This window comes from Amia ocellicauda, chromosome 8, assembly GCF_036373705.1.
Source record: "Amia ocellicauda isolate fAmiCal2 chromosome 8, fAmiCal2.hap1, whole genome shotgun sequence".
Classification (NCBI taxonomy): domain Eukaryota; kingdom Metazoa; phylum Chordata; class Actinopteri; order Amiiformes; family Amiidae; genus Amia; species Amia ocellicauda.
In genome coordinates this window covers 29,273,407-29,299,421 of record NC_089857.1, presented here as the reverse complement: position 1 = coordinate 29,299,421, position 26,015 = coordinate 29,273,407, and the positions used below count along the sequence as shown (strand labels likewise).

At 37.3% G+C, this 26,015-nt stretch overlaps 1 protein-coding gene across 1 annotated transcript in view; it reads left to right on the top strand.

Annotated features, from left to right (window-relative positions):
* Positions 1-17,292, top strand: part of dcc (DCC netrin 1 receptor) — a 309,571-nt gene extending 292,279 nt beyond the window's left edge. Inside the window, exons 28-29 of the mRNA XM_066710967.1 lie at positions 8,275-8,417; positions 11,440-17,292. Coding sequence (XP_066567064.1) covers positions 8,275-8,417; positions 11,440-11,529 — 233 coding nt within the window. The 3' untranslated portion in view covers positions 11,530-17,292. The remainder of the gene's footprint in view (positions 1-8,274; positions 8,418-11,439) is intronic.
* The last annotated feature ends 8,723 nt before the right edge of the window (positions 17,293-26,015 follow it).

Below are 26,015 nucleotides of genomic sequence, written 5' to 3'. Positions count from 1 at the left end.
CTGCATTACAGGCTTTTTTAATCTCCCACGGATCAATAAGTCAGCAGGATGACAAGACTAAAAAGCACTTCATTGTGCTGCGAAATTGAGTTTGATTTTTTTTTTTTTGTCTTCCCTGCCCTATTAATCGCTTGGCAATGAAGTGTCTTTGCAGTTGAGGTAGGGATGGAGGCAATTACGAATTTGGTGAATGTGATGAAAGAGACAACTTTATTTATTAATTTGTCTGAAAACGCCCATGAATGATGGGTTGCCTTTGTTTTATAGCTGCTGGACAGTGATGTCCATATCTGGTGCCTTCTGTGTCCCATCATGTTTGAACTCATTCCTCATTCACACCTGCAAAAAAAAAAAAAAAAAAAAACAGCTTTTCTCCAGGACAGTAAACCTAAGAGCTATTACATTCCAGTCAAACTACCAGATGCTTGTAATAGCCATGCAATCCACTGGCTGTCACAACACATCATAGTGGGTTGCATTTATATATCCAAAGGTCAGGGAGAGGAGGGGTTGAGTTAGAAGGCAGAAAAAATACTCAATTTCTTTGACATTATCCTTTTTCCAAAGTGACTTATCTCATTTATTATCTGAGGTCATCCAAAAGAAATGGAAACCATCTGCATGTATAATTTAGAAACACATAGGCAATTTGCACATTAGGCCTATTTGCCTTACTCATCCAATATACAATCCCAAATTTGTCTTGAACCCTAGAAATATCATGCCACCTTGAGCATCACAGAGATATGCATTTCAGCTGTTCTGTATATAAGAAAATGAGAACATATACTCTACAGGGCCTGTACATTATTAAAATGAGCACCTCTGAAATAGTGGAATTTGTATGGTTTTGTCACGGTACTTGCCTTCTGTACGGTATGTGTGGCCTTTCACTTCAAGCCCTGTATGCTTAGCTGAGCATTTTGTCACAGTTGTGTAAAATCAACATCAGTGCTGCTCATATGTGGTATATGCATAAATATATTGGGTGTGGTATATGTGTCAGTTCAGAGATCAAGGTGGGGAGCTGTGGTCACCACTCCCCTGTCAATCTGATATGTGTGGTCAGTGACAGAAAGAAGCCTTCATGAATGCCAAAAACACAAAATAAATGCCTAGCCTGGGTTTAGGGTACTACGCTACTCAGTTTCCTGAAATAGGCAAGGTGCTTCTTCAATAGGTAATGCCCTTCTGGTATGACTCCCCGAGAAGCAAATCAGACATTGCATAAGAGAACTGCACATGTAGAAAATATTAATACTTGCATATGTTTGCTTCAAGTAAGACCACCTGCTAAATGTAGGACATTGGTTTAATCACACATTATTTTGCTTTCTTTCATCTGTGCATTACAGAGTCACATGTTTATAAATAAGTTATAACTACTTTCATCTGGGTAAGATTAGAATTACTGGATTATTTGCAAAGCTTTCTTAAAATGGGCAGCAAAGAGTTTTCTAAATCAGCTTGATTATGACTAACGTGTTCAATTTGTAGGGATTTGAGGCAAAAATTCATAATCCAAAATAACAAGTTATTCAATAAGAAGGCAGAACTAGCAAGCCGCATAGACTGCTTATAGGAGCTTACATGCTACAATAGCTCGAGCTAAATAGAAACAAGCACTGGAATACTGATGATAAACTCTATGGAAAAAATAGACACAAAAGACAGTGAGCTTTAAATGACCAATCTCCTTTGTGGAGTTGTATTGCACACATTGTGCAGTTTTGGAAAATGTCCGATAAAATATTGACAGCATGGAATATATTTTATATATATATTAAAAGCAAGATAGATTGCATAGTGTCCTTTCTATTATGCAAATTTGCATACGTTTTTATACCATATGGTTTTACACTGTTTTACCCAGTTGTATACTGGTGTCCTATGGGTCCAGCATGTTCTCACTGTGCTTTACTATATTAGACCATGGTAATACCATGATAAATCTTTCTAAAGTATGTTTATTGTGAAGGCATTCTGAACTGATAAGGAAAGAACTGTAAAACACTGTAAAAAAAACCTTCAGTAAGTTCAGGTAAATTTACTTAATGGTTAAGAATACTGTAATACTGAAATTTCTGAAATGGTTAACTAGAAGTTAAAATTAAGTCAAATTTCAACTCCACAGTCTGTCAAATAATATTATTATTTTTTTCCGAAGCCTACAAGGATAGCAGAGAATAGCTTTTTCACTACATCCTGTTGTGTGTTTGTTTCCAGTCGCCTTAAAGATTATTTAAAATGAATTTAAAATATCTGCAGAGTCTGAAATACAGCCTTTCTACCTCAAGATACCTTATGCACAGGTGGTAGCCAAATCGCAATTGATTTTCAGATACAATTAACTGTGTAGACACTGCAGGCAGTTTATTGTCTTTTGGGAAATATTCCTTAGCAGTACTGCACCAGCACCTGTGCAGCATTTATGCAGTTTTTATATGCTTCTTTGCCTTTAACTTTTAAAGTTCCTGGGCAGTTCCATTCCAGTAGAAGTGGTACAGTAATTCAAGCAACAGAGGTGTAAATATGGGGACATATAATACAAGCATGGTGTTAGCTTTCATATAATGAACATTAATAAATAAATATATATTATTTTGTGAGAGTGACAGTTAATTGCCATTAGTGGAGTCCACACATACCTGAGAAAGCATTAAATAGTGGTATATTTATGTATTTAAACAATACTTTACAATAGTATTGAAATTCTGATACAACATTAAGCTGTTATTAGCCTACATATAAAAAATGTCCCTTACCAGTGGAAATCATATGTAATTAGTAAGTAAACATGCTTTTAGTTGTCACCTAAAAGTCTTTGTCTTTTGCATAGTCATGAATGCATAGCTTCTTAACTAGTCTGTTCATTTATTCACAGAATTTTTTTTAATTCTTTATATTTTATTTCTTGTTCATTGCATTGCAGTCAATGTACTTCAATGTACAATGTAAGTAATTTTTAATTGTATTTATCTGCAGGCAACTAACAGAAATAATGACACATTTCATATTCTTCTGTGGTAAAGGAGGATTTATGAAATGCAGGAAAGTGAAAAACTAATTTGTTAATAAATGTTTGATTTGTCATGTTCTGTAGCTCCACAATACCTCTTAATTTCACAAAAATAAAAAAATAGAAATTGGGGAATGGTACCTTTAAACCCACCAAGTGAATCCTAAATTACAGGGGCAAGAAATGCTTCTCTGTGTAGACTATGAGAATTAAATACTGCCCCCTTGCACCATTTTATATATAGGCTCTGACACAAGCTCAGATAGATGCTCCTTTTCAATCAGTTTTTTGTTTGTGTTTTTTAAATGGAGAACCCAGAAGCCATCCATTCAGAGAATGATGCCTTTTCAACTTATCAGATAAGGGACATTTCAGGAAGAATAGGGCTCTGCGACCTGCTAAGCCAACATTGTCTGAGCCATCATAAACAGGCAGCAATGGAAAGTCTCTGAGATGTCTAGGTCCTTATTTTATTTTATTCTTTAAGATGGATTTAGCTTCTTGAATCAATAGATATCATCTGTTGAGGAAATCCATGAAGGGCTTAAGTCGGCCCAAAGTACAATTCAATCCTGCAGGCATTATCTCCTTGCTATCCGGAAATTCATTGGAGACCCATATAAGCTTTACATTTTCAAAGTGCAAGGGCCGCAGTTTCCATTCATTCAAAGGACTTGAGCATTTGGATTTGGTTATTTGTAATTATTTTCCAGCCACTGGTTCTAATGAGGGAAGCTTGACCACTTTCAGTCTCCCAAGAACCCTCCACTAATCTCAGTGTCTGGGACAGGCCCTTCGCAGCAAACAAACCCGGAACATGGTGTTTTTTTCCAGAACAGCTGCTTTTAATCTGAATCCTGATTGCTCTTACAGATAGAAGCTAGCCCTCAGTGTGCTAGTGGATAGATTTTTGTGAAAGAAAACAATATTTTCTCATATATTATTAATTTGAAGAAGGTAGGTGAGCATTTCACACACCAGAAAAAAGTCGTGCCTTGAATTACCTGAGCAGGGTTTCCTCAATGTTTGAATGGAGAGTGTATTCTTGTCTGAGACATCTTCCCTAAAGGTTGTAACCTTGCAGTTATTTCACCGCTATCCTAATGCTGTGTCCCTGTCTTTGAATACCATATTACATTATGTAACACAATTTTTGTTCCTGGGTAGTAAGTGTTATTTCCTAATTGCTTATGCCTCAGAAGTATAGATAATGTCTATTATTCCCCACAAACTTTGCTTTTGTGACCAGGACAGTGATATTTTGAAATGTAACTATTTCCAACGAGGAAATGGGCAAGTTTGTGTCTTTTCAGAAGTCAGAAAAAAAAAACATATACAAATTAACATGTATTTATACTAAAGTAATACAAAAACGGCTACAAAAGATTTAGAAGTGAGTAGTTTTTTGAGATTTATTATTATTATATTATTATATTATATTTATTATAGATTTATATATACTATTATACTATATAATACGTGTTATAAATACATGTTAATTTGGATTTTTTTTTTTTACTTTATGTGACCGAAAAGACCCAAACTCTCCTGTTTCCTCATTGGAAATAGTTACATTTCAAAATATCACTGTCCTGGTCACAAAAGCAAAGTTTGTGGCGAATAATAGACATTTTCTATACTTTTGAGGCATTAGCAATTAGGAAATAATACTTACTTCCCAGTAACAAAAAAAAAAATGTAGTTAAATTTTACCTTGTTTGATGTATTGTACCAACATTACACTGACAAGATCAGTATCAGTGCTTAGTTCTGAAATTAACAAATATATATATACTTATCAGGGAAAGATATCCAGTTCAGTTAATTTTACAAAAGATTGCCTACCAGATTTCCAGGCACCTGGGGCCATATTTATAAAGCATATACTGCAAGGTTACATTTGTTACTATTTGGTCCTCAATAACAAAACTAAATAGTTGGTATATGTTGAGATGTTCTATACAATGTATTTGTTGAACATTGGTGTGGTTAACCTAATTTGTAGAAACTGTAGTGACACCAGCTGGAGCTCCCTTGTTGGGTTCACTGGTTTGTCAGCAGTCTGTGATTCAGTTCATTGCATGTAGAGGATCCCCCTAGATTTCAACAGAAGCTATTGGATCATCTGTCTTTCTTGTTCATGTGTAGAGGTCACAAGTAAGACTGACTAGGGAAAATACACAGAATAAAATGCTTTCCAAATAATAGTCAAAAACTGGTTAATGAGACTTTTGGTTTTGAAGTTGAAGTTATGAGAAATTACATTGTACAGGGGAGATCCATCTTCAATTTAGTTTAATGACCTATTGAAAACTTAACACCTGTGATGGAAGTTTTAAACAAAAAATAGATTAGGAAAGAATTAAATTAATTGGACCACGAGATTTAGCAATAGAAAATCGATATTAAAAATGACAGGAGCTACCCCCTTACTGACAGCCAATGTTCCAGCCATTAAATCCATGAGGCAGACTTTTTAAAAGGGGTGCTGAATGCGTACTGCCTCCAGTCAACTTCCACATATTAAAACCAAAGCTGATATGTTAAAAGCATGCTTTTTTATCCCCTGGCCTACATTTCATTTTCATTCAATTTACCATGAGGCTATTTTGAGGACATGTAATATCTATACACGGCATGAACAAATGAGGAGTAGGAAACTTTTTAAAAGCACTCTGGGGGGTTGGCAATGCATGAAATTTTGGGTCATTAACTGTCATTCTATTACTTTTCAATCAGTTTTTATCTGTCACAGACAGACATACTAGACAAAACCCCGACACTGGAATCAGTGTATGTCTCATTTTGACAACTATATATGTATATACATTATTTACTTTTTATTTTCTTGGTAGTGGTAAAGCATGCACGTCACAACTGCATAAAATATTGGATAGTTTTCATAATTTGCTTCTTCCCTTGCACTCACATTTAAGACACTATTTCAAGAATGTTTTGCTCTTTGAAAATCTGCATCTTGCACTTTTGCACATCTGGAATTATTGTAACCAAGACCAAGGCAGGATAACTATGAAAAGAGTCTGATACTTGTCCCCAAATCTCCCCCTATGATGGTACTTGGTTTGAAAAAAGAACCACAATATGCTGTATAATCCTTGTTTTACTGCTCAAATATCACTTTCCTGTCAGACTAAATTATTTCAAGGACATGGGAGATGAGAAAGGGGTTTCTAATCCAAGGTGATATCTCCTCTGAGACTTAATTTATTGGTGAACCTTTTTAACAAATGTCCTCATCCAGAATGGGCAATACCCTCCCTGGGTGTGCTGTGTGCGATGGGGGAGTCAAACTTCATATATCAAGCAAAGAAGAGAGGACAGCATTAGAATGGGCCCTCTTGCACATCTCTTTATAGTTATGAGCACAGGGCCTGGAGCCTTCAAGCATCTGCAAATAAATGATACCTGCTTTGCTTAGATAAAACTTTTAAGTACTGTTTTTACTACCAAGCGGGGTGATGTGCTGACTTGACTGCAGAGGGTTCTTTTATTTCAAAGTATGATTACATACTTCCTGTAGTCACACAGGTACCTGCCCAAGAAGAATCATTACTGTGTCCTTATGGTTCCTCAGCTGGAGATGTAAATGACAATTCCCCTGATTGATGCAGATGCAGACCTGCCATATATAGATTGGCATATTGGCTAGCTGGTAGGCACTCAGTATAGCTAGTTAATTATAGGTAATCAGCTCCGGATTACAATGGGAGTTTTGGAGCTGCTTGGTGGCAGTTACAGTGCAAACAGTGGGTGTCATGTGTAATTAAGTAAGACCGGTGAGGCCCAGCAGGTGTTAATAGCATGGAAGTTACACAATTCCCTTGATTGTGAATCCTAGAAAAGATCAGAGGACCTACTGTTGTATATTAAAAAGAATTAAAGAAATCTGGACCTACCTGCCTAAATTGAATGTGCCTAATTATTATTTGACGTAACTAAAAACACACTTATTTAAGCTTGTGTCTTTTTCAACTTTTGTACATTTTTAGAAATAAGTTCCCCCTCTCCCTGAACTACATCTGGTCTATATAATATAAATGTAATCATTTCATGGGTTGTATATTGTCAGACAGTGTATCGGGCATTTGGAAGCATAAATCATGTTCGTCAATGCATGTCAAAGTGCTTTATGCATTTGACGCATGTTATAAAGTGCATCCTCCTTATAGGATTATGATTGTACTTTGTTTGCTAGCCGAGTTTGGCTCTTTCCCGGCTGAAGCAATGTGAATTCCATGCTTTATGTTTCTAGTGTAGTGGGTCCACTGAGCCACAGCAGGCATTCATAATGTGAAACCTGAGGAAAGGGAAGCCTATTATTCGGTCGAGCTTTCTCCTTTTCCTGTGGTGTTTGTCTATCTAGCAGGTGGTGCACCTGCCAGTGTTAAATTATGCAGATAATGTACAACCCAGGTGTCTAATGAAGATTCAGAAGTGATAAATCCTGGAATCATTAGGCTCACACTGCTCGCTGCTGTCACTGCCCTCCTTCAATCACTGCTCATTCATTTCTGTGTGTGGCACTTGCTGTGAATTGGGGTTTGCTTCAATAGAAATATTGTGTATATATAATTTATTTGTACTATTTAATGTTATATATTTCATAAAACAGCCAGTGCAGTCCAGTTCAGTGTATCTGCATGTAGAACTTCCTAAATCCCATACACTGAGAATGAATGCACTACAACAGTCAGAACTAAAAAAAAACTAGTGAAACGTAAAGAGTGTAAATGCTGTGTAGAAACAATTGCCTTGCCAATCACCTCCACAGTTATAACTTTGTGATGCAGCATGTACTTCTCACACACAGTCCTCAATCCAGGCACCACATCTTTATTGGCAAGGTCCAGCGGCGTCATTAGGCCTGGGCGTACAGGGCTACAACCCCGAATGTTTTATGAAGAGCCTCAGATCTCAATATTTTTTTTACTCTCTTTCCCCCCTAAAACTGAAGTCTAGCAACACCCCTGGCAAGGTCAATCCCTTCCTATCGTTTGAAAGAGTTTAAAATGCCATGTAAACTAGCGCAGGAATCTTTCTTGGCTTTTTGTTAGATTTCAGCAGTGAATATCTTTTTTACCTGGAGTATCATGTAACTCTCCGGCACAAAAGCCATACCAAAACAAACACATAAAACATGGTGATACACAAACTACTGTATTAAAAGTTATTCTTTCATAAATCCTGCCATTGGCGAGTAACTGAATAGTGTTAATGGTGATTTGTGTTTGCAGGTGCCAGTCTCCCCAAGGCCCAGGTCAAGACAGCATCACTTGGTCTGGCTGGAAAGGCCAGGTCACCCCTGCTCCCCGTATCTGTGCCCACTGCCCCAGAGGTCTCGGAAGAGGGGCACAAGCAGCCCGAAGACCCCGCCAGCGTAAGTGTTCCCCACTCCCGGCTCCCATAGTAAAGCGAGGCTCTGTGCCAATTCTGCTCAGTTGGAGAACACATTCGGATCTAATTCTGCGGCCTGAACTGCAGTTGATCTTAATTCCTGTCATAAACCCTTTCATCCTTTCTCGACTTTCATCCATTGTGCTATATTTGGCAATTCTTATAAAGGGAGTCTGTGAGCTCCGCTGGCAGGTGTACACAAGCAAACAATGCCTGGATCAATGTGCCGCAGATCTACAGGCGATTACATTTTACACTCCAACACTGGTGAGGTCAGCATTTAAAAGGGAGGTGAGATAATGGGTCATTTCACTGAGCTTTGACTCTATTTAAACATGGTTACTAAATATGTGGCGTTCTTCCAATATAGTTCTCCTTCTGGAGCCTTTATTAGATGCCCTTGTGATATTACACAATGTATTCAAAAAAGACAAGGGCATTGAGATGAGGCAAGCCCATGATGAGTCTCAAATTTCAGATCCATGCACTTGTTACATTTCTTAATAGATTGAATTCATTAATTAATAACCTTTCAATTCAGATTGTAGATGTAAACTGTAAAATAGCAAAGTGGTTTAAAATAGAATAGGAACATTAAATTATCCTGTAAAAAACTAGCAATGATCCTCTGTAAAGTTCCTGCAGTGTGCAATAAAGGGCTGTGTTACAAACCAGTAAAGCGTGGGTTAATAATAACTAAAAAATATTTCAGGGCAAGAGCTGAAGTGCTTATTGAGATAGTTCAGGTGAATCCTTAACTGTTTGCACTGTAAGAAAATAAACAATTCTGAAGAACCAGAAACCTGAGGACAGCACTTTTTAAATAATCTAATCAGATTCATATGGCAACCCTGACCTCCATAAAAACTATGCATTAGATGTCTTGGAGCTAGGGGAAGACATGTCTCTTCCTGAAGGATACATTGGAAACCAGATTACCACTGGGAATTAGTCTTGAAGTGACTGTAATTGAAGCACCTTGTAAGTACTTATGATTTAAATTCACACACAAAGATTGACTCTCTGATCATTGGACACTGATTCTTTGTCCCACAAATTGTAAAACCGTCTCAGTAGCATTTCTGAGCTTGGTGAAACATTTCAGTTATAACCATTTTGAGTTAGATACCAATATTGTTTTAGGTTCTGTCTCCTTTGTTCTTTTAAACCTTTACAGCCTAACATCTCCAAGATGTATGCCTTTGGGTTTATAGGCTTTCTGTCTGTCTTTATGAAGGAGAAAGGAGAAAGACACAAAATGAGTGAAATAGAATCATGGCAAAAGTACATTAAATATTACTATTAATAATAATGTTATATAAAACATATCAGTGTTATTGTAGACTTGAAGAATATATTGGCAATTGCAATATCTTATAGAAGTTGAAAAGATAATGAGAAAACAGAGAAAGAGAATAAGGAGATAGCAGACATAAAGGTCAGGAGACTTCTATCCATCTCACATATCTATGAAATTGATCTGGCCTTTTCTCATCAAGCATGAAGTCAGAAGGAGTCCTTCAAAATAAAAACGAGTGCCTTGATCATTGACAATTCACTGTCATGTTTTGTTATGATTTTGCTCATATATATTTTTTGTTTTAATTTGATTGAAAATGAACCACCTTCATTTGAAAGCTTATTTTATTATCTTTCAAGTCAAGTCAAGAATCTTGAAGGCACCAGGGCAAAGCTCATGAGTAATATTCAACACATGGCAAGCTGTATATCTCAAAAGCTGCCTTTTTTTTCCTGGGGAAAAAATAATACACAAAATGACAGCATCTGTGGAATAGCAAGGCTTGAAATATGAGTCGTAGGCAGTCATTCAAAATCAGAAAGCCTTATCTTTCAGAATTACTTTTTCTGTGTAGTGTCAAAAGGCACATACTATTAGAAATATGATGCCAACAGTCTTCAAACAGCCTCAAATTTCTTGATTTTGTGTACAGTGTGATAGTAGTACCTATGTTTTTCTGTGTAATGGGTATTAAGTGGTCTATAAATATTATACAGATCTAATATTACTATTAACATCACATTACATTCATATTAAGGAGGAAGTTATCTGTTGTTCCCTTGATGAATGAATCCACTACTACACCCCTGCTTGGTTTGCCCACTTTAAATCAAAGAGATGAATATATCAATGGAGTGGGTGCAGTGGAGTAGCACACAGCATAGCGTTTTAGCCAAGATTGAATGATACAGCTCCCTGGGGTGTTTTGTGTGTGTGTGGGTAGCTTTTTTTGTTTCTCTTTTTTGAGTTAATATGGACTGTCCTGGAAGACTAGAGAGAAGTGGATGGATATAGATGCTCTGAATTAGTCAGAGGGTGGACAATTACATTAACAACTGGTATTCTGGTCAGTACTGCAAACAATGAAACATACAAATGAAAGACTTTGCATATTAACTGCCATGTCCTTGCACTCTTCCTTCTCCTACAGTGCATTTTATATAAAAGCCATAAGTCCCAGGACCTAAATAGTGTAAGTATACAGTAGTATAAGAAATACAGTGTCCATATATACCTAATATGAAATAATAGGTTGATAAATGTTACCATTCCTAAACATAGAATTTAAATAATAATGTAAAATATCACTTTGTGTGAGATAGTAAGGGCACCCAGTTTGGTTTTCCCTTTTTTCATAGAGATACAGAATTGTTCAGGAAATCCTATGTTGAGTGCTAATAATTTGCAGTACGTAAACACACCATGTCTATGGTAAATAACGATTCTACAGTGTTGTACTTTGTAATTACCGTAGTAACTGGTCAAACTATTATGCTGTAACATATTTATGTGATTAATTCTTTTTTCGTTCTTCTGTAATGGAAGACCTTATCGGTGTTTTATGTCTAACTTGTAAGAGTGCATAAGAGGATTTCTAGTAAAGTGTTTAAAAAGGCATTGTGTCTGATTAGGCATGACTCATATTTGGGGATGAGTTGACGATTATCACCTCAAAATTACTAAAATGTGTCCTCTTTGTTTCCAGGTATATGAACAGGATGACTTGAGTGAGCAAATGGCTAGTCTAGAAGGACTAATGAAACAACTAAATGCCATCACCGGCTCGGCCTTTTAACACTCAGACCTGACACAGCAAAGCTACAGAATGGAAGCACCGAAGAAAACAGGGAGCTGGCAGCGCTGGGTCACACAGACACTGTTAGATTCAAGCTGAGAAAAAAAAAAACTAAACTAAACAAACAACAACTCTGGTCCGTCATCTCTGAAGACATCATTCTGGATGAAAGATTTTAGTTTAGCTTAAATTACTTCTGACAAACAAACTGGAATCCTTCAGTTTGTCATTGGGATTGGTTTTAAAACCTGAGTTTCCAGCATTCATTTAGTTTTAGTTTCATATTAATTTGATTTATTTTTTTATATTTTATTTGAAGACTCAGGTATCAGAAATGAAACTTAGGCTATCATTGTGCCAGTGATTGACTCCTCTGTCTTTGCTTATGCAGAAGAAGAAGAAAAAAAAAAAAAAAAAAAAAGGAAAGAAAAAAACACTTTTTGAGTCCATCTGTTTCTCACCACAGCAGACACACAGGTTAAAACGGGGTGTAAGCTGACCTGGTCTGCCATTACTCCTCACGGTGTTTGAAGTCCTGAATGAACTCCACAGATGAGGCACAAGCCCAAAGCTGCTGGTTGTATGGGGAATATGGAGATATCAACTGGTGAGCTACTGGAAAGAAATGCCTTCTGCTGGTTTGAACTGTATTTTCTTTGTTTTGTTGTACGGCCTGCACACTCACGTGCCAGGTACAGCCAAATTCACTATTTATCCAGTCCGATCTATTCATTGATTTTAATGTTGGTACTTTGGTAATTTCCAACTAATGACTTCCTGCCGCCTCTTGCTGTATCCTGCTCTGGGTTCACCCGACATGAAAATGACTAACAAAGACCAGTGGAGGACTTTGTTCTTCGGAGAACATTCTTAACTGAAGCAATCTCTTTGGGGTGGGCCATGAGAGTACATTTTTTTAATTTATTTTTTTGTAACTGTAATTAGGTTATTTTTTTATTTCATAAAACATTCAGATATAAATTCAGATATAATACATGGGTCACAGCCCTTAATTCAGTTGGCCATCAGCAGCTTGTGTGTTTTGTTTAATTGTTTTGTGTCAAATAATGCCCCCAGTCTCAGCTTATTGACAAAAAGGTTAACCTTCCAAAACTAATCTTTTCATGTATGTTCTAAGCAAATTTGCATTCATTTGACAACTTGAATCCAATTACACAACTGCAAAAACTATCCCAAGAGGAGAAATTGACCACACATTTTTATATACTTCTTGGCTGTCTTCGCCACCAAGTCACAGGGGAGTCGTAGCATTCAGGAGCCCTGGCATAAAAACTCTTTCTTCAAGCATTCTGTGTCATGCGATGTATGATATGTTCATTTATATATAGTGAATATTCTAGTTATAGATGGCTGACCAAGTCTACATGCAGCGATATACTTAATGTACTATGCTAATTTAATTGTTTTTAAAAATCATTTCATATTTTAATTGAATAATACAATATTTGCACCTCCCTTGGAGAAAAAAGGTGGTAGTAATAATAATGATATCTGTCATAATAAAAACATAGAATATGGATGAACAGTGCAGTGAGAGCTGCATTAGCCATCCCTCTGACACTACAGCTGTGAAGAGAAGTCACTAAGAGCCTCTCTTAACTATAGAGACCTGTTCGGTCTGCTCTGATTTTCATGGGGCTATCTGAGGTAAATGTGTGTGTTTGAGTAGCAAGTGGATGTGTGCGGCAGGGCATCCGTTAAATGGCTAGAGCTGACATACACTGATAGCTGCTTTTGGTACACCTGAAGGCTAAACTCCTGAAATAGGACTTTTTCTTTCCTCTCATTAGGCATATTTCACCTCCAAACAGTTCACAAATTGGGTATATCGCACAGCTGCAGAAGCAATCTTTGATTCAGACTGTGTGATTTAAACGCAAATCATTCCCTGGTGATCAGTAAGGCACCCAATTGCTTGAGCTGAACAGAAAAATGACCACATTTGGCCTGCTCTCACTTTTTTTCCCCCTCTGATTTCACTTGATCTGTTTCCTGCCATTTGAAAAGTAACTGCGCAGGGGAGAAAAGTAAACGTGTACAAAGATAGACGCTCACACCGACCTCCTTTTCCTATTTTTCACCCGTGGCTCCAGGAGAGTATTACATTCAGAAACAGCTTCTGGGTTCAGGCTTCAATGAACAGTAATTTACAACAGCAAATGTGGGGATCGAATCTTTACAACCTAATGGCCCTCTTTATCATATGCATAATTATGAGCAAGACCCCATGCAAAATAGATTTGGAAGACATACAGCATAATGAAACAGCTTTTGTGGAATTCTGCTCTCTGCCTGGATGATTCTTTTTTTTCTTCCATAAATATAACAAAAGGCATTTAATTGAAATAGCATTACATTTGCCATTCACTGTCAAGGTGCTTTACACTGCCTAGCTTTATTGATTGGTTCACAGATACTACACGTCTCCATTTAATATACATTCAAGTATATTTTCACATGAGCTGCAGTGACACTTCAAGCTCTTTACTTCGTTTGTTTAATCAATTACATTAGGCATTCTTGTATTCAATCCTACATTACCTGTGGGCTGCTTTGGAATCCAAATTAAAAGCTGAAGTAACATGGCATTTTAGTATCAGTCCATCTTATTTAGTTTATTCAATAAGTTATTAAAAAGCACAAAGTATTCTATTTGAAAGAGATCACCCAGTGAAGCAGATGAATAAAAGTGCAAGTTCAATGCTATTCAACCACTAATAACAAACAATGCATTATAAATTGTTCCTTGCTGAGAAAGTACTTGGGATATCAGTGGAAATCAAATATAACTATGCTGAATAATGTGGGACAAAAAAAGACAAGAAAACAGATCAAGTAAAATTATGGTTACAGCCCACACCGTGCTGTCAATAGCAGGAGAAAACACAGATGAAAGTATTTTGTTTTCGACCATTTCATCCTCTTGAGCTTGTGAGTTAGGAGACAAATTGTGTCAGATCTATGATAAAGGGCGATTTCATTCCTGCGCTGTAGTCAGGCCATGTGGTTTTCTTTTGTGTTGTTTTTTCATAACACATCAGGAAGGACGCCACAGGAATCACAGTCCCTCCACAGTCACCTGTCTGATGTTTATTAGTTTCTTCCTTAATTGTCTTGAAAGCTTTATAGCTTATCCAAACAGTTTATTTATTTTTCTCTTTCCCCTTAGGTTATCAATTAAAAGAGAACCAATTGTATGTGCCTATTATTATTTTTATAATTATTATATTGTATTCATATTTTTACAGTACTTTTTGCTTATTTTGTCCTGAAAATCCTTCTGGAGTAGCAGTGATTGATCAATGACTTTGCCCTGCTATTGGGCATCTTTAAAAGGGATGACACAAATAAATAAGTAAAACCTTAACTATCATCTTCTGGGATGATGAACAGGATAGGCTGCCATGGCCCTATATGATTTACTGTATGCTGTACAGGTATATTTCAGTGTAAAGGACAACATGGAGGACACCATGAAAAGATGCGGTTTTTATTGTACAGTAAGTGATGCAGGTTAAAATTTGCTAACTAATGAGGGGTGGGTAGGTGGGTTTAAAGGGTTTGGGGTACTTTTTTTATAATTAATATTTATTATTTAGAGTGTTCCTTTTTTAATAACTTAACTGGAAAATTAGCTTAGGCTCCTATGATAAAAAGCTACATCCAGTCAGTTTCAGTGGCTCAATACATTTTCATTCTCATCCCCTGGAGGTGGGCTCGTCTGTTAACTCAGTACACTACCAATCCTCACATCCACGTTATTTCCTCAAAGCATTAATATTTTCAAGCCACTCCAGGGGATAACCAGTCAAGGCCTTTGAAACTCAGTTGTATTTCAAATATCTGTACTCTTCTGATTATAAAACCGAACACAAATCCCTGAAAGAATCTTTGTTGGAATATGAGGAAGGTAGTAAAATGCAATATGGGAATCATATTGTTTTGTATAATTATTAGTCTTTTAGAAGGAAATCAAATTATAATCCAACCATGTTATAAAGTGTGGACTTTCTTAATCTCTGATGGGTGCTTGCGTGAATTCAGCAGGAACATTTAATTTATTAAAAATTACATCATATTTTCCTTTTAGTTTTTGATAGTTTTAAGAGTAGAGGTCTGTCAGTTCCCATATCTAGTTTTAAATGTTTAAGTGCCATGACATTATAGGTCTGGGAATTGGCATTCATCTAAAGACATGAAGTACATGCAAGGAAATGTATTTTCAAATGAAAAAAGACTTCCAAAATATCATAGATTTTTTGCCATCAATCCTCTTTCTCCAGCAAAGTATGCATTTCCGAAGGCATATTTATGTGTCCAAAATCAACTTGTTACATATTTGACTTTTATTTAAAAATGTTCACACGTTTGATGTTAAGTAATGACAACTCCAGTCAAAGTAGACTTCCACTGAAAATCTCATACAGTGCGCTCCATTACGCAAAGAAATAAGAAATATGCACTGGGGAAATAATGCAAAATAAATTACTGTTCCACCTATATGGTCCTTATCCTTTTCCTTCAGGTATATCAATACAGTACTTCTTCAATAACAAAAGTAACATGTACAATGTTACATTGTATTTTGTTGTATAGTTTTTGTATAAATCAGGCCTGTAGAAGTTCTAGCATATCTGTAAATGACTGGGGTTAGCAAGCATTGTAACTCACAAAACAAGGTTCAAGGAACAAAACTAGTGTTCATACTGTCAAAAGGTTAATCTTCAGTCAAGCACTTGAAGAACTCCATCTGATTAATACTCATGTGTATGCCATGAAACAGTCTTGATTTAAACAATGTCATCTATGCATCCAGGTGAAAATAATTTAAATTAGGAGAAACATGGTCAAGATCACCTTTATCTGGATAAAAACAACAACACAGTACTCTCCTTAAACATTGTATTCTTGTTGTATTCTTCTACATCATTAATGGCAAGGGGTCTTCTATACCAGAATTAGTTTTACCCAACCGCTTTTCCTCAAGGTCACTTTCAAATTGTCACATATGCTGATTTGTCTCTACATGGGATAATAGGATATCGAGTTCTACTAATTAAGTAGAAGTTAGCCATTCAAACAATTTTAAAATCCAGTATATGTATAAGCCTGTTAAGGCTTTATGGCCAAGTTGTAATTTAATTTACCTACACAACAATATTTCTGAAGGTGACATTGTTTCTTGCTCAATTTATCAGAAAATCATCCAAAATGTGTGCCTAGCCAGGGTTAGACAAAAACAGTTCTCTTCAAATCTAAAGTGAGGCTGCGGTGACCTTACAAAGGTTTGAACCTCACCTAGGTTCATACATGAATCTTTAACCATAAAATATCTGTAGGATGAATCAACTTGAAGATTATGTTTTTTTCATAATACAAAGAGCTGTACCAGGCTGTAAAAATATAATTACATGTATTGGAGAACTGACCTAAGTAAGCTTATTTTGAACATATGAAACCGTTCTTAAATTGTCAAACTCTAGCATTGTTAACCAAATTAGAATAGTGATTGCAATATTTAAGTGTACATTTTTGTTCCTTTGAGGAAGGGGGGAAGTGGCATTCAGTTCATAAGAAGAAGAAAAACATTCTGGCTGTTTCTACACACAATCTTGTATACAATTGCTGAAAAAAAGATGGTTTTGTAATGCACTGTAGAACAGTCTGATGTTCCTTTTTTATAGAAATGTTATTTCAATGGTGCATTCTTTTTGTTTGATAAATAAAGTTTTTGATATAAAATGCAGTATGTATTCATTGTGGTCTTTCACTCTACTGCCAAGAGATTATTTGTCGGTAGAGAGATAATGTCATAACTGTGGTAAATTTTGATTTATTATATAATGATACAACGATCAGCCATAACATCATGACCACCTGCCTATTATCGTGTAGGTCCCCCTTTTGCCGCCAAAACAGCCCTGACCCGTCGAGGCATGGACTCCACTAGACCTCTGAAGGTGTGCTGTGGTATCTGGCACCAAGACGTTAGCAGCAGATCCTTTAAGTCCTGTAAGTTGCGAGGTGGGGCCTCCATGGATCGGACTTGTTTGTCCAGCACATCCCACAGATGCTCGATTGGACTGAGATCTGGGGAATTTGGAAGCCAAGTCAACACCTTGAACTCGCGATTCATCAGACCAGGCCACCTTCTTCCATTGCTCCGTGGTCCAGGTCTGATGCTCACGTACCTATTGTAGGCGCTTTCGGCAGTGGACAGGGGTCAGCATTGGCACCCTGACTGGTCTGCGGCTACACAGCCCCATACGCAACAAACTGCGATGCACTGTGTGTTCTGACACCTTGTTATCAGAACCAGCATTAACTACAGTAGCTCGTCTGTTGGATCGGACCACACAGGCCAGCCTTCGCTCCCCACATGCACCTGCTTCTAACACATCAACTTTGAGTGTAAAATGTTCACTTGCTGCCTAATATATCCCACCCACTGACAGGTGCCATGATAACGAGATTATCAGTGTTATTCACTTCACCTGTCAGTGGTCATAATGTTATGGCTGATTGGTGTATATATGTCATTGAGACATAATATTACTTGAAGGTGCATAAGAAAACCAACTAAAATAGTGTTCATCTGACACCTGAAGTGACCTTTTCTAAGTTATGGGGCTGTACACATTTTTGAGGCACTGTTGTGGTATTGTGCCATTCTGGGTATCACTATTCATGGATATTCATAATTAACAGATGGGAGAAAACATGGAAACAATGAATCTACATGTCATACACTTGTATTGATATGCAATACCAAGTCATTTCAAGGAAATGTAAGTAGATGTACCCCTAATATCAGCAGCAGTAGTATTTTGGGTGATTTTTAAATAAAATGTCCACTCAGTTCAGCTCCTGTTTTGCCATAGTTGGCATTTCTTGCCCAAAGTCCTCATTACTCTTAACTCTGTAAACAACAAGGTGACCTTCTAGGGTGATTATCTTCTTCCCACAGCCATGCTGAGACACTGGTTAACGCCAGGATGCTGAAGTGGTCTTTTCAGACTATTTGATTAAGCTCTCTTCGTTATTATTAAAGTGATCTAATTTATCTTCTGGCAATATGTTAATTAACTGCAATGATTTAACCAAATAAAATGAACCAATCTGAATAGTCTATATCGAGGCTACAGTATTATTAGAAATTAAAAATATTACACAAACCATACAGTAGTGCATTTGTAAAGTGCTGATTACCCTAGTATGGATGACTTTTACTTTGTTAATTAGCCAGAGAGGGAACCATCTCCCCCCTTCCCAGAGATCCTGCCCATATTTGTGATTTGATGCTGCCAGAATTGCTTACTCTTTTAAAGCATTTTTAAAGCATTTGAATCAATGTTGATAAGCGGATTTTTAGTATGATTAATTAGTAACAGTTAGGATTCATGGTCTTCAGTTAGAACTACAATTAGAGGAACAAATCCAGATTTGGCTCTAGACAAACACCTGGGTGCTCTTTAAAGAGACGAATCCTGATCCAATGAGAAAGGTTGACAGATGTGTGCAGATAATCAGTGAAATTGGAAACAATGTACCTATTCTCAGCTGAGTTTTTCACTGCAGGTTTTGAGTGAACTGCAGTTCAAATGATTGTTGCTGTTGTTGGACAGTGCAGTAATGCTTCTGTCATGTATTTTCCATTAACTTATGCCTGTTTCTCTAATCAGACACAGAAGGACTGACTTATTTTATGCTTTATTGTGCGAAACTGCTATTGTACTTCCCAGTAAAAACTCAATGGCACTTTGGATAACCCATCAGAGAGATAAATGACAATATTAAGTATAACTCCTAGCCAGTGAGCCACATTGTCTCAAACTGCAATGCCTTGGACATTAAATTTAAAAGTGAGGACCAAGACAAAATCGGGAGATGTCTCTGTTATACGCCCAGAAGAGATTACGAACATGAATATTGAAATCAATGACATAATTCACATTATATAAATAAGGAGAGCAAGGAGAGTAAATGTCCACAGACTGGAAAACATAATATTAAAGAAAGGCAAGCAGTGATTAAACCTTCACATCTTGACTTTATTATTATTATTTAAGTTGTTTTTATACATAATACACAAAATAACTTCATAACTAAGGCACATATTAAGGCACTACATGAAGCATCAGGAAAGCAATTTGAAGCTGCCATAAAGAACTGTCTAACAGCTTTTCAGTCACAAATGTTATTTATTTTTTAATCTCATATTACAGGGTTGTTTTATAGTCCTGTACACTGAGACAATATTCAGGCTTGCCATACCAATGTCAATGTCACAGAAGTCACTTGAAGAGCCCGGACACAGCTGCTTGTTATCAGAAGCACAAGTTCAAGAACCTATCAGAATCCAGATGCAGCCATCACTATATTAGGCCATCAAAAGACTTTGCAACTGCTTCCTCCACCATTACATTTTTTTAATTTATTTTTGCTAGATCTAGGTGAAAAATGAATCATGTTAAGTTTGCTATATTTTCTTAGAGTACAATCTGAATTTATAAATGCCCTTTGAAGTAATAACACCCCATAACCATAGTGAAGGAAGGTTTGACACTTTTCTCAGAAGCTGTTAAAATACATAAATGTTCAAGAACATGTATGCCTGTAGAAGGATAGGTAATTCAGCATAAGTGCAAATGGACTGAAATGATTTTCTCCTTGCAAAGTCATATTATACTATATATACATATATTTAATACAGGAAAAAAGTGGCTCAAAAAAAAATAATAATAATAATAATAATTTCAACTTTAGCTTTTTCCTTGTTATTATATTAGATGGTATGTTGTTCCTTCTTTGTGGTTCCTTTCTTTCCTTTGCAATAGAGGCTGAAAATGCTGAATGAAATCTTAACAGTGGACTGGCTAATAAATGAGAGAATGGACAGAGGGTTGGGAGAGAGCAGTCCCTTGACAATACAAAGCTCAGGTGGAGGTTAGAAGGAGAACTGAAGAGAGAAAGAAATAAAGACATAGGAAGGTAGCTGGGGGAGGCCAACCCTGTTCTTGGAGGGCAGGAATCCTGCAGGTTTAAAAGGTCTCTCTAAAACACCAATCACTGGATATCTTGAATGCTTGGAAATGTTGACTAATTAAGACCCACAATTGGCTCAATTACACAATTAACAACATGGATAAAACAAGAAACAGAAGGCACTGTGACCCCCCAGGACCAGGGTTTCATACACCTGCCTTATACAATGTACATTACACACATACAGTGCAGTCACAAAGCTTCATACACAAAGTTTTTAACTGCCTCATAGAAACCAATGGCAAATTTCTATACTGCACTGCGAAATTTCAAAGTGTACAGTAAGACTGTAGGACCATTTGAAATGCAGCCTAATGCTGTGTGACTCACACTTTGCTTCAATGGGACCACCAGTTTCAGTTCATAACAGACCTTCACAGTGTGTGGTGTGTTGCATTTAATCACTATGGAATATTTAATAATTTAGCTAACTATGATTCTCCTCGCAGTGCTTATCCCTTCTATAACTACAGCAAAGGAGAAGTGCCAGGGATCCCAGGGATACCAAGCATCCCAAGCAACAAGGGAAACACTACCTATAGAAAGGTTACACCTCCATAAACTTTTCTCACAGTTTCATGCATTTAAATGAGGATTTTTTTCTACTTATCTATGTACCGCTCCACACAGTCAAGGGGAAAAACTTTTTAATTGTGTTAAAAATATATATAAAGAATACCAAACTGAAATAGAATAATTAGATAAGCCTCCAACCCCCTGGGTTAATACTTGGTGGAAACACCTTTGGCAGCAATTACAGCTGTGGGTCTCTTAGGAGAGGTCTCTACCAACTTTGCACACCTAGATATGTCAATATTTTACCATTCTTATTTACAAATCTGTTCAAGCTCTGTGAAGTTCATTGGGGAGTGTTGATGGACATCAATCTTCAAGTCATGCCAACATTTTTGATTGGTGATGCGCTGTGTTGGGTTTAGGCCAAAATGTTCAATTTTAGTTTTGTCACACCACAAAACATTTGCCATATGGCTACAGAATCTCCTTTTTATTTTTTGCATAGTTCAAATGTGATTCAAGGTGAGTTTTGTTGAGTACCATACAGGCCAGATTTGTGGATATTGTTGTAACATTTACACTTTGACCAGTCTTGGCCATAAATGCCTGTAGCTCTTGCTAAGTTGCCTTGGAAGCCCCTCTGATCAGTCTCCTTCTTGCTCAATCATCCAGTTTGGAGGGATGGCCTGATCTAGGCAGGTTCTTGGTGGTGCCATACATCCAGTTCTTAATAATAATCTTGACTGTGCTACAAGGGATATTCAAGGCCTTTGATATTTTTATATACAGTGAGGGAAAAAAGTATTTGATCCCCTGCTGATTTTGTACGTTTGCCCACTGACAAAGAAATGATCAGTCTATAATTTTAATGGTAGGTGTATTTTAACAGTGAGAGACAGAATAACAACAAAAAAATCCAGAAAAAGCATTTCAAAAAAGTTATAAATTGATTTGCATGTTAATGAGGGAAATAAGTATTTGATCCCCTATCAATCAGCAAGATTTCTGGCTCCCAGGTGTCTTTTATACAGGTAACGAGCTGAGATTAGGAGCACTCTCTTAAAGGGAGCGCTGCTAATCTCAGCTCGTTACCTGTATAAAAGACACCTGTCCACAGAAGCAATCAATCAATCAGATTCCAAACTCTCCACCATGGCCAAGACCAAAGAGCTGTCCAAGGATGTCAGGGACAAGATTGTAGACCTACACAAGGCTGGAATGGGCTACAAGACCATCGCCAAGCAGCTTGGTGAGAAGGTGACAACAGTTGGTGCGATTACTCACAAATGGAAGAAACACAAAATAACTGTCAGTCTCCCTCGGTCTGGGGCTCCATGCAAGATCTCACCTCGTGGAGTTTCAATGATCATGAGAACAGTGAGGAATCAGCCCAGAACTACACGGGAGGATCTTGTTAATGATCTCAAGGCAGCTGGCACCATAGTCACCAAGAAAACAATTGGTAACACACTACGCCGTGAAGGACTGAAATCCTGCAGAGCCCGCAAGGTCCCCCTGCTCAAGAAAGCACATGTAAAGGCCTGTCTGAAGTTTGCCAATGAACATCTGAATGATGCAGAGGAGAACTGGGTGAAAGTGTTGTGGTCAGAAGAGACCAAAATCGAGCTCTTTGGCATCAACTCAACTAGCCGTGTTTGGAGGAGGAGGAATGACCCCAAGAACACCATCCCCACCGTCAAACATGGAGGTGGAAACATTATGCTTTGGGGGTGTTTTTCTGCTAAAGGGACAGGACAACTGCACCGCATCAAAGGGACGATGGACGGGGCCATGTACCGTCAAATCTTGGGTGAGAACCTCCTTCCCTCAGCCAGGGCATTGAAAACGGGTCGTGGATGGGTATTCCAGCATGACAATGACCCAAAACACACAGCCAAGGCAACAAAGGAGTGGCTTAAGAAGAAGCACATTAAGGTCCTGGAGTGGCCTAGCCAGCCTCCAGACCTTAATCCCATAGAAAATCTGTGGAGGGAGCTGAAGGTTCGAGTTGCCAAACGTCAGCCTCGAATCCTTAATGACTTGGAGAGGATCTGCAAAGAGGAGTGGGACAAAATCCCTCCTGAGATGTGTGCAAACCTGGTGGCCAACTACAAGAAACATCTGACCTCTGTGATTGCCAATAAGGGTTTTCCACCAAGTACTAAGTCGAAGGGGTCAAATACTTATTTCCCTCATTAACATGCAAATCAATTTATAACTTTTTTGAAATGCGTTTTTCTGGATTTTTTTGTTGTTATTCTGTCTCTCACTGTTAAAATACAGCTACCATTAAAATTATAGACTGATCATTTCTTTGTCAGTGGGCAAACGTACAAAATCAGCAGGGGATCAAATACTTTTTTCTCTCACTGTACATCCCTTGAGCTGTGCATTTCAACAACTCTGTCCTGGAGTTCCTCTGAAAGTTCCTTGGTGCTCATGGTTGAGTCGAAATGCACTAGCCAGCGGAGGGAATTGTTGATTTTTTTCCTGAAATCATGTGAATCACTACAATTTAACACAGGTGGAAGCCACTTAACTTGGTGTGTGATTTTGAAGGCGACTGGCTACACCTGAGCTAATTTAGGATTGCTATTACAAGGTGGGTGGACACTTATCCAACCAAGTAGTTGCAGTTTTTATTTTAAATTAAATTTCTAGAATATTGTTTCACTTGGAAGTTGTGGGGTAGGATGTGTAGACAAAAGAAAAAACAATTTGAATGCTTTTTAATTCCAGTCTATAGGCAACAAACAGTAACAATTTTGAAAGGGGTGTAGACTTTCAATAGGCCACTGTATACGACTGTGGATTGTGTTTAATAGCCTTGTATAAGACTTGTGATTTGTGTATCTTCACAGTCTTGTATTTGTTTCAGGGTGATGTGTCGTTTATAAACTAACTCAATCTGTAAGACCGACACTTTTAAATATTGTTACATCGTTCAAACTTGCACTTCATAATATAAAAATGTACTCTGGGGAAATGAGATTTCAAAGGAAACTGAGAACTTATAGTGTTTATGCATAGATTGTCAGTTTTGTATTGTTAAGTAGTCTTTAATGCATGGTTAGGTCACTAAGCATACATGAACAACAAAAAAAACTTTCCGATTTGCATAACCCCATACTGACTACATCAGCTGGGTTTAACTTGCAACAAATCATTTCTTTGCCTAACTGTGCAAGCACATCTGTCATTGTTCCTCAGCTGAATGGCTGAAGAGTGGACAGGAAAAAAGCTATTGTCATTTTCGTGTGCAATGATTAAGATGTGTATTAGAATCAGCTGGCTTGTTCCTGATGAAGTCCTTGCGTATCTGCAGTGCATTAATCCCACTGAGGATGTGAATGCTTCATGATGACATACAAATGAATTAATTCCCTTACAGCAGGTGAAGGTATGGTTTTCTGTGGCTCATCTGAATAGGGTCAGATTCTCAAAATACAGGTAAAGGGACCCACAGGAATGCTAAGGCACATAGTTATTCCACTGCATCTCCTTTCCAGGTTACTCCAGCAAAGTTTCTGATCTTATCCCACCTTCTTCTTCATGGTCAGTGTTGATCTTTTGGGATTAATTCCATAGCTTCTATACTCAATCTCTGATCTGTTCTTCTAGCAACGGCTCCAGCCATTTAAAGCTCTTCATTCTTTCGGGAAGGTCAGTTTGTTCTCCAGATTCATTTTTCCAAGCATGCATCTTTCAATCTTTCTGTGCTGATTGGAGGTTTTACATCATTATATGACCATTTTTCAGAATCATAGGTTACCAACGTTAGAAGGCAAATAAGTTTCTCTTGAGACAAACAGAGTGATTTCCGTAGTATTTATGCCAAATGCACTCTATATATGCACTCAATATTTACTCTACTTTTGAATGCTTCCTCTAGATATCCATCTGCACTGATTTGTTGACCCAGATAGACATATTTGTTATTTATCTACTTCACTTTTCTTAGGCTTTACAAAGCTGTTGAACAAGACTTACGTAAGTTCATTATATATTAACTAAATGAGCGAGGGAGAAAGACGTGCAAATTCTTTGTGCAATATGACCAAATGTATCTTTATCTAATATTTTTACTAAATAACAATATAACATTAAGACAGAGATATTAAAATCATTCAAAGAGCTTATGTATGTATGTCTGTCTATATTTTACAATTATTTATAGAACTACAGTTTGCTTTAGAAATTGCTTTATGGCTGATATCCACAAAAACGGCATGCAGTTTTATTCAGGTATTATGTTAGTTAGGTTTTTTTACATCTGGAGTTTGGAACATTTTCCCATTTATTTCTTGATTTTACTGGTGTGATGAGCTAAATTGTTTCTCTATTGTACAGTGGTTGACACCGAAATAAAACAGGCACTTCTTCCAGTTAAAATGTCAGTAAAAGATGTAGCCTACACCTTTTCCTCTACCTTGGCAAGGAAGTCAATAAAGGGTTGACTACACCAACAATAAAGAATTTGTCTTTGGTTTGTTTTAAAAATATCAAATTGGGGTGGATGGAAAAGAAAGATTCAGGAGAACGGGATTCTGAGAAACATCTACTATCATATCAAGGAGAGTCCTATTGTTATTCTCTGGATTCTTTACTGAAAAAATAAATGGGTAATTTATTGAAGCTGCCTGAAGGGAAGACAAGAGCACAGTATGATTTGCCTTGGAGCTTGCACAAAAACCAAATGGCATCGTATTTCCTATTCCTTTGCAGGTAATGCACTGTGAATTAATTCATAGGTTATTGGGCTGTAGCAGAATTCAAACAAAGCCATCCTTTTCATATGTGTGCGGAATACAGCTTGGCAATGCAATCCCCGGGCGGATTGGGAAGTTCGTGTCAGGCCGAGCCGTACCACAAGGTGTGCAGCACCATTGCCAATGAATACTAAA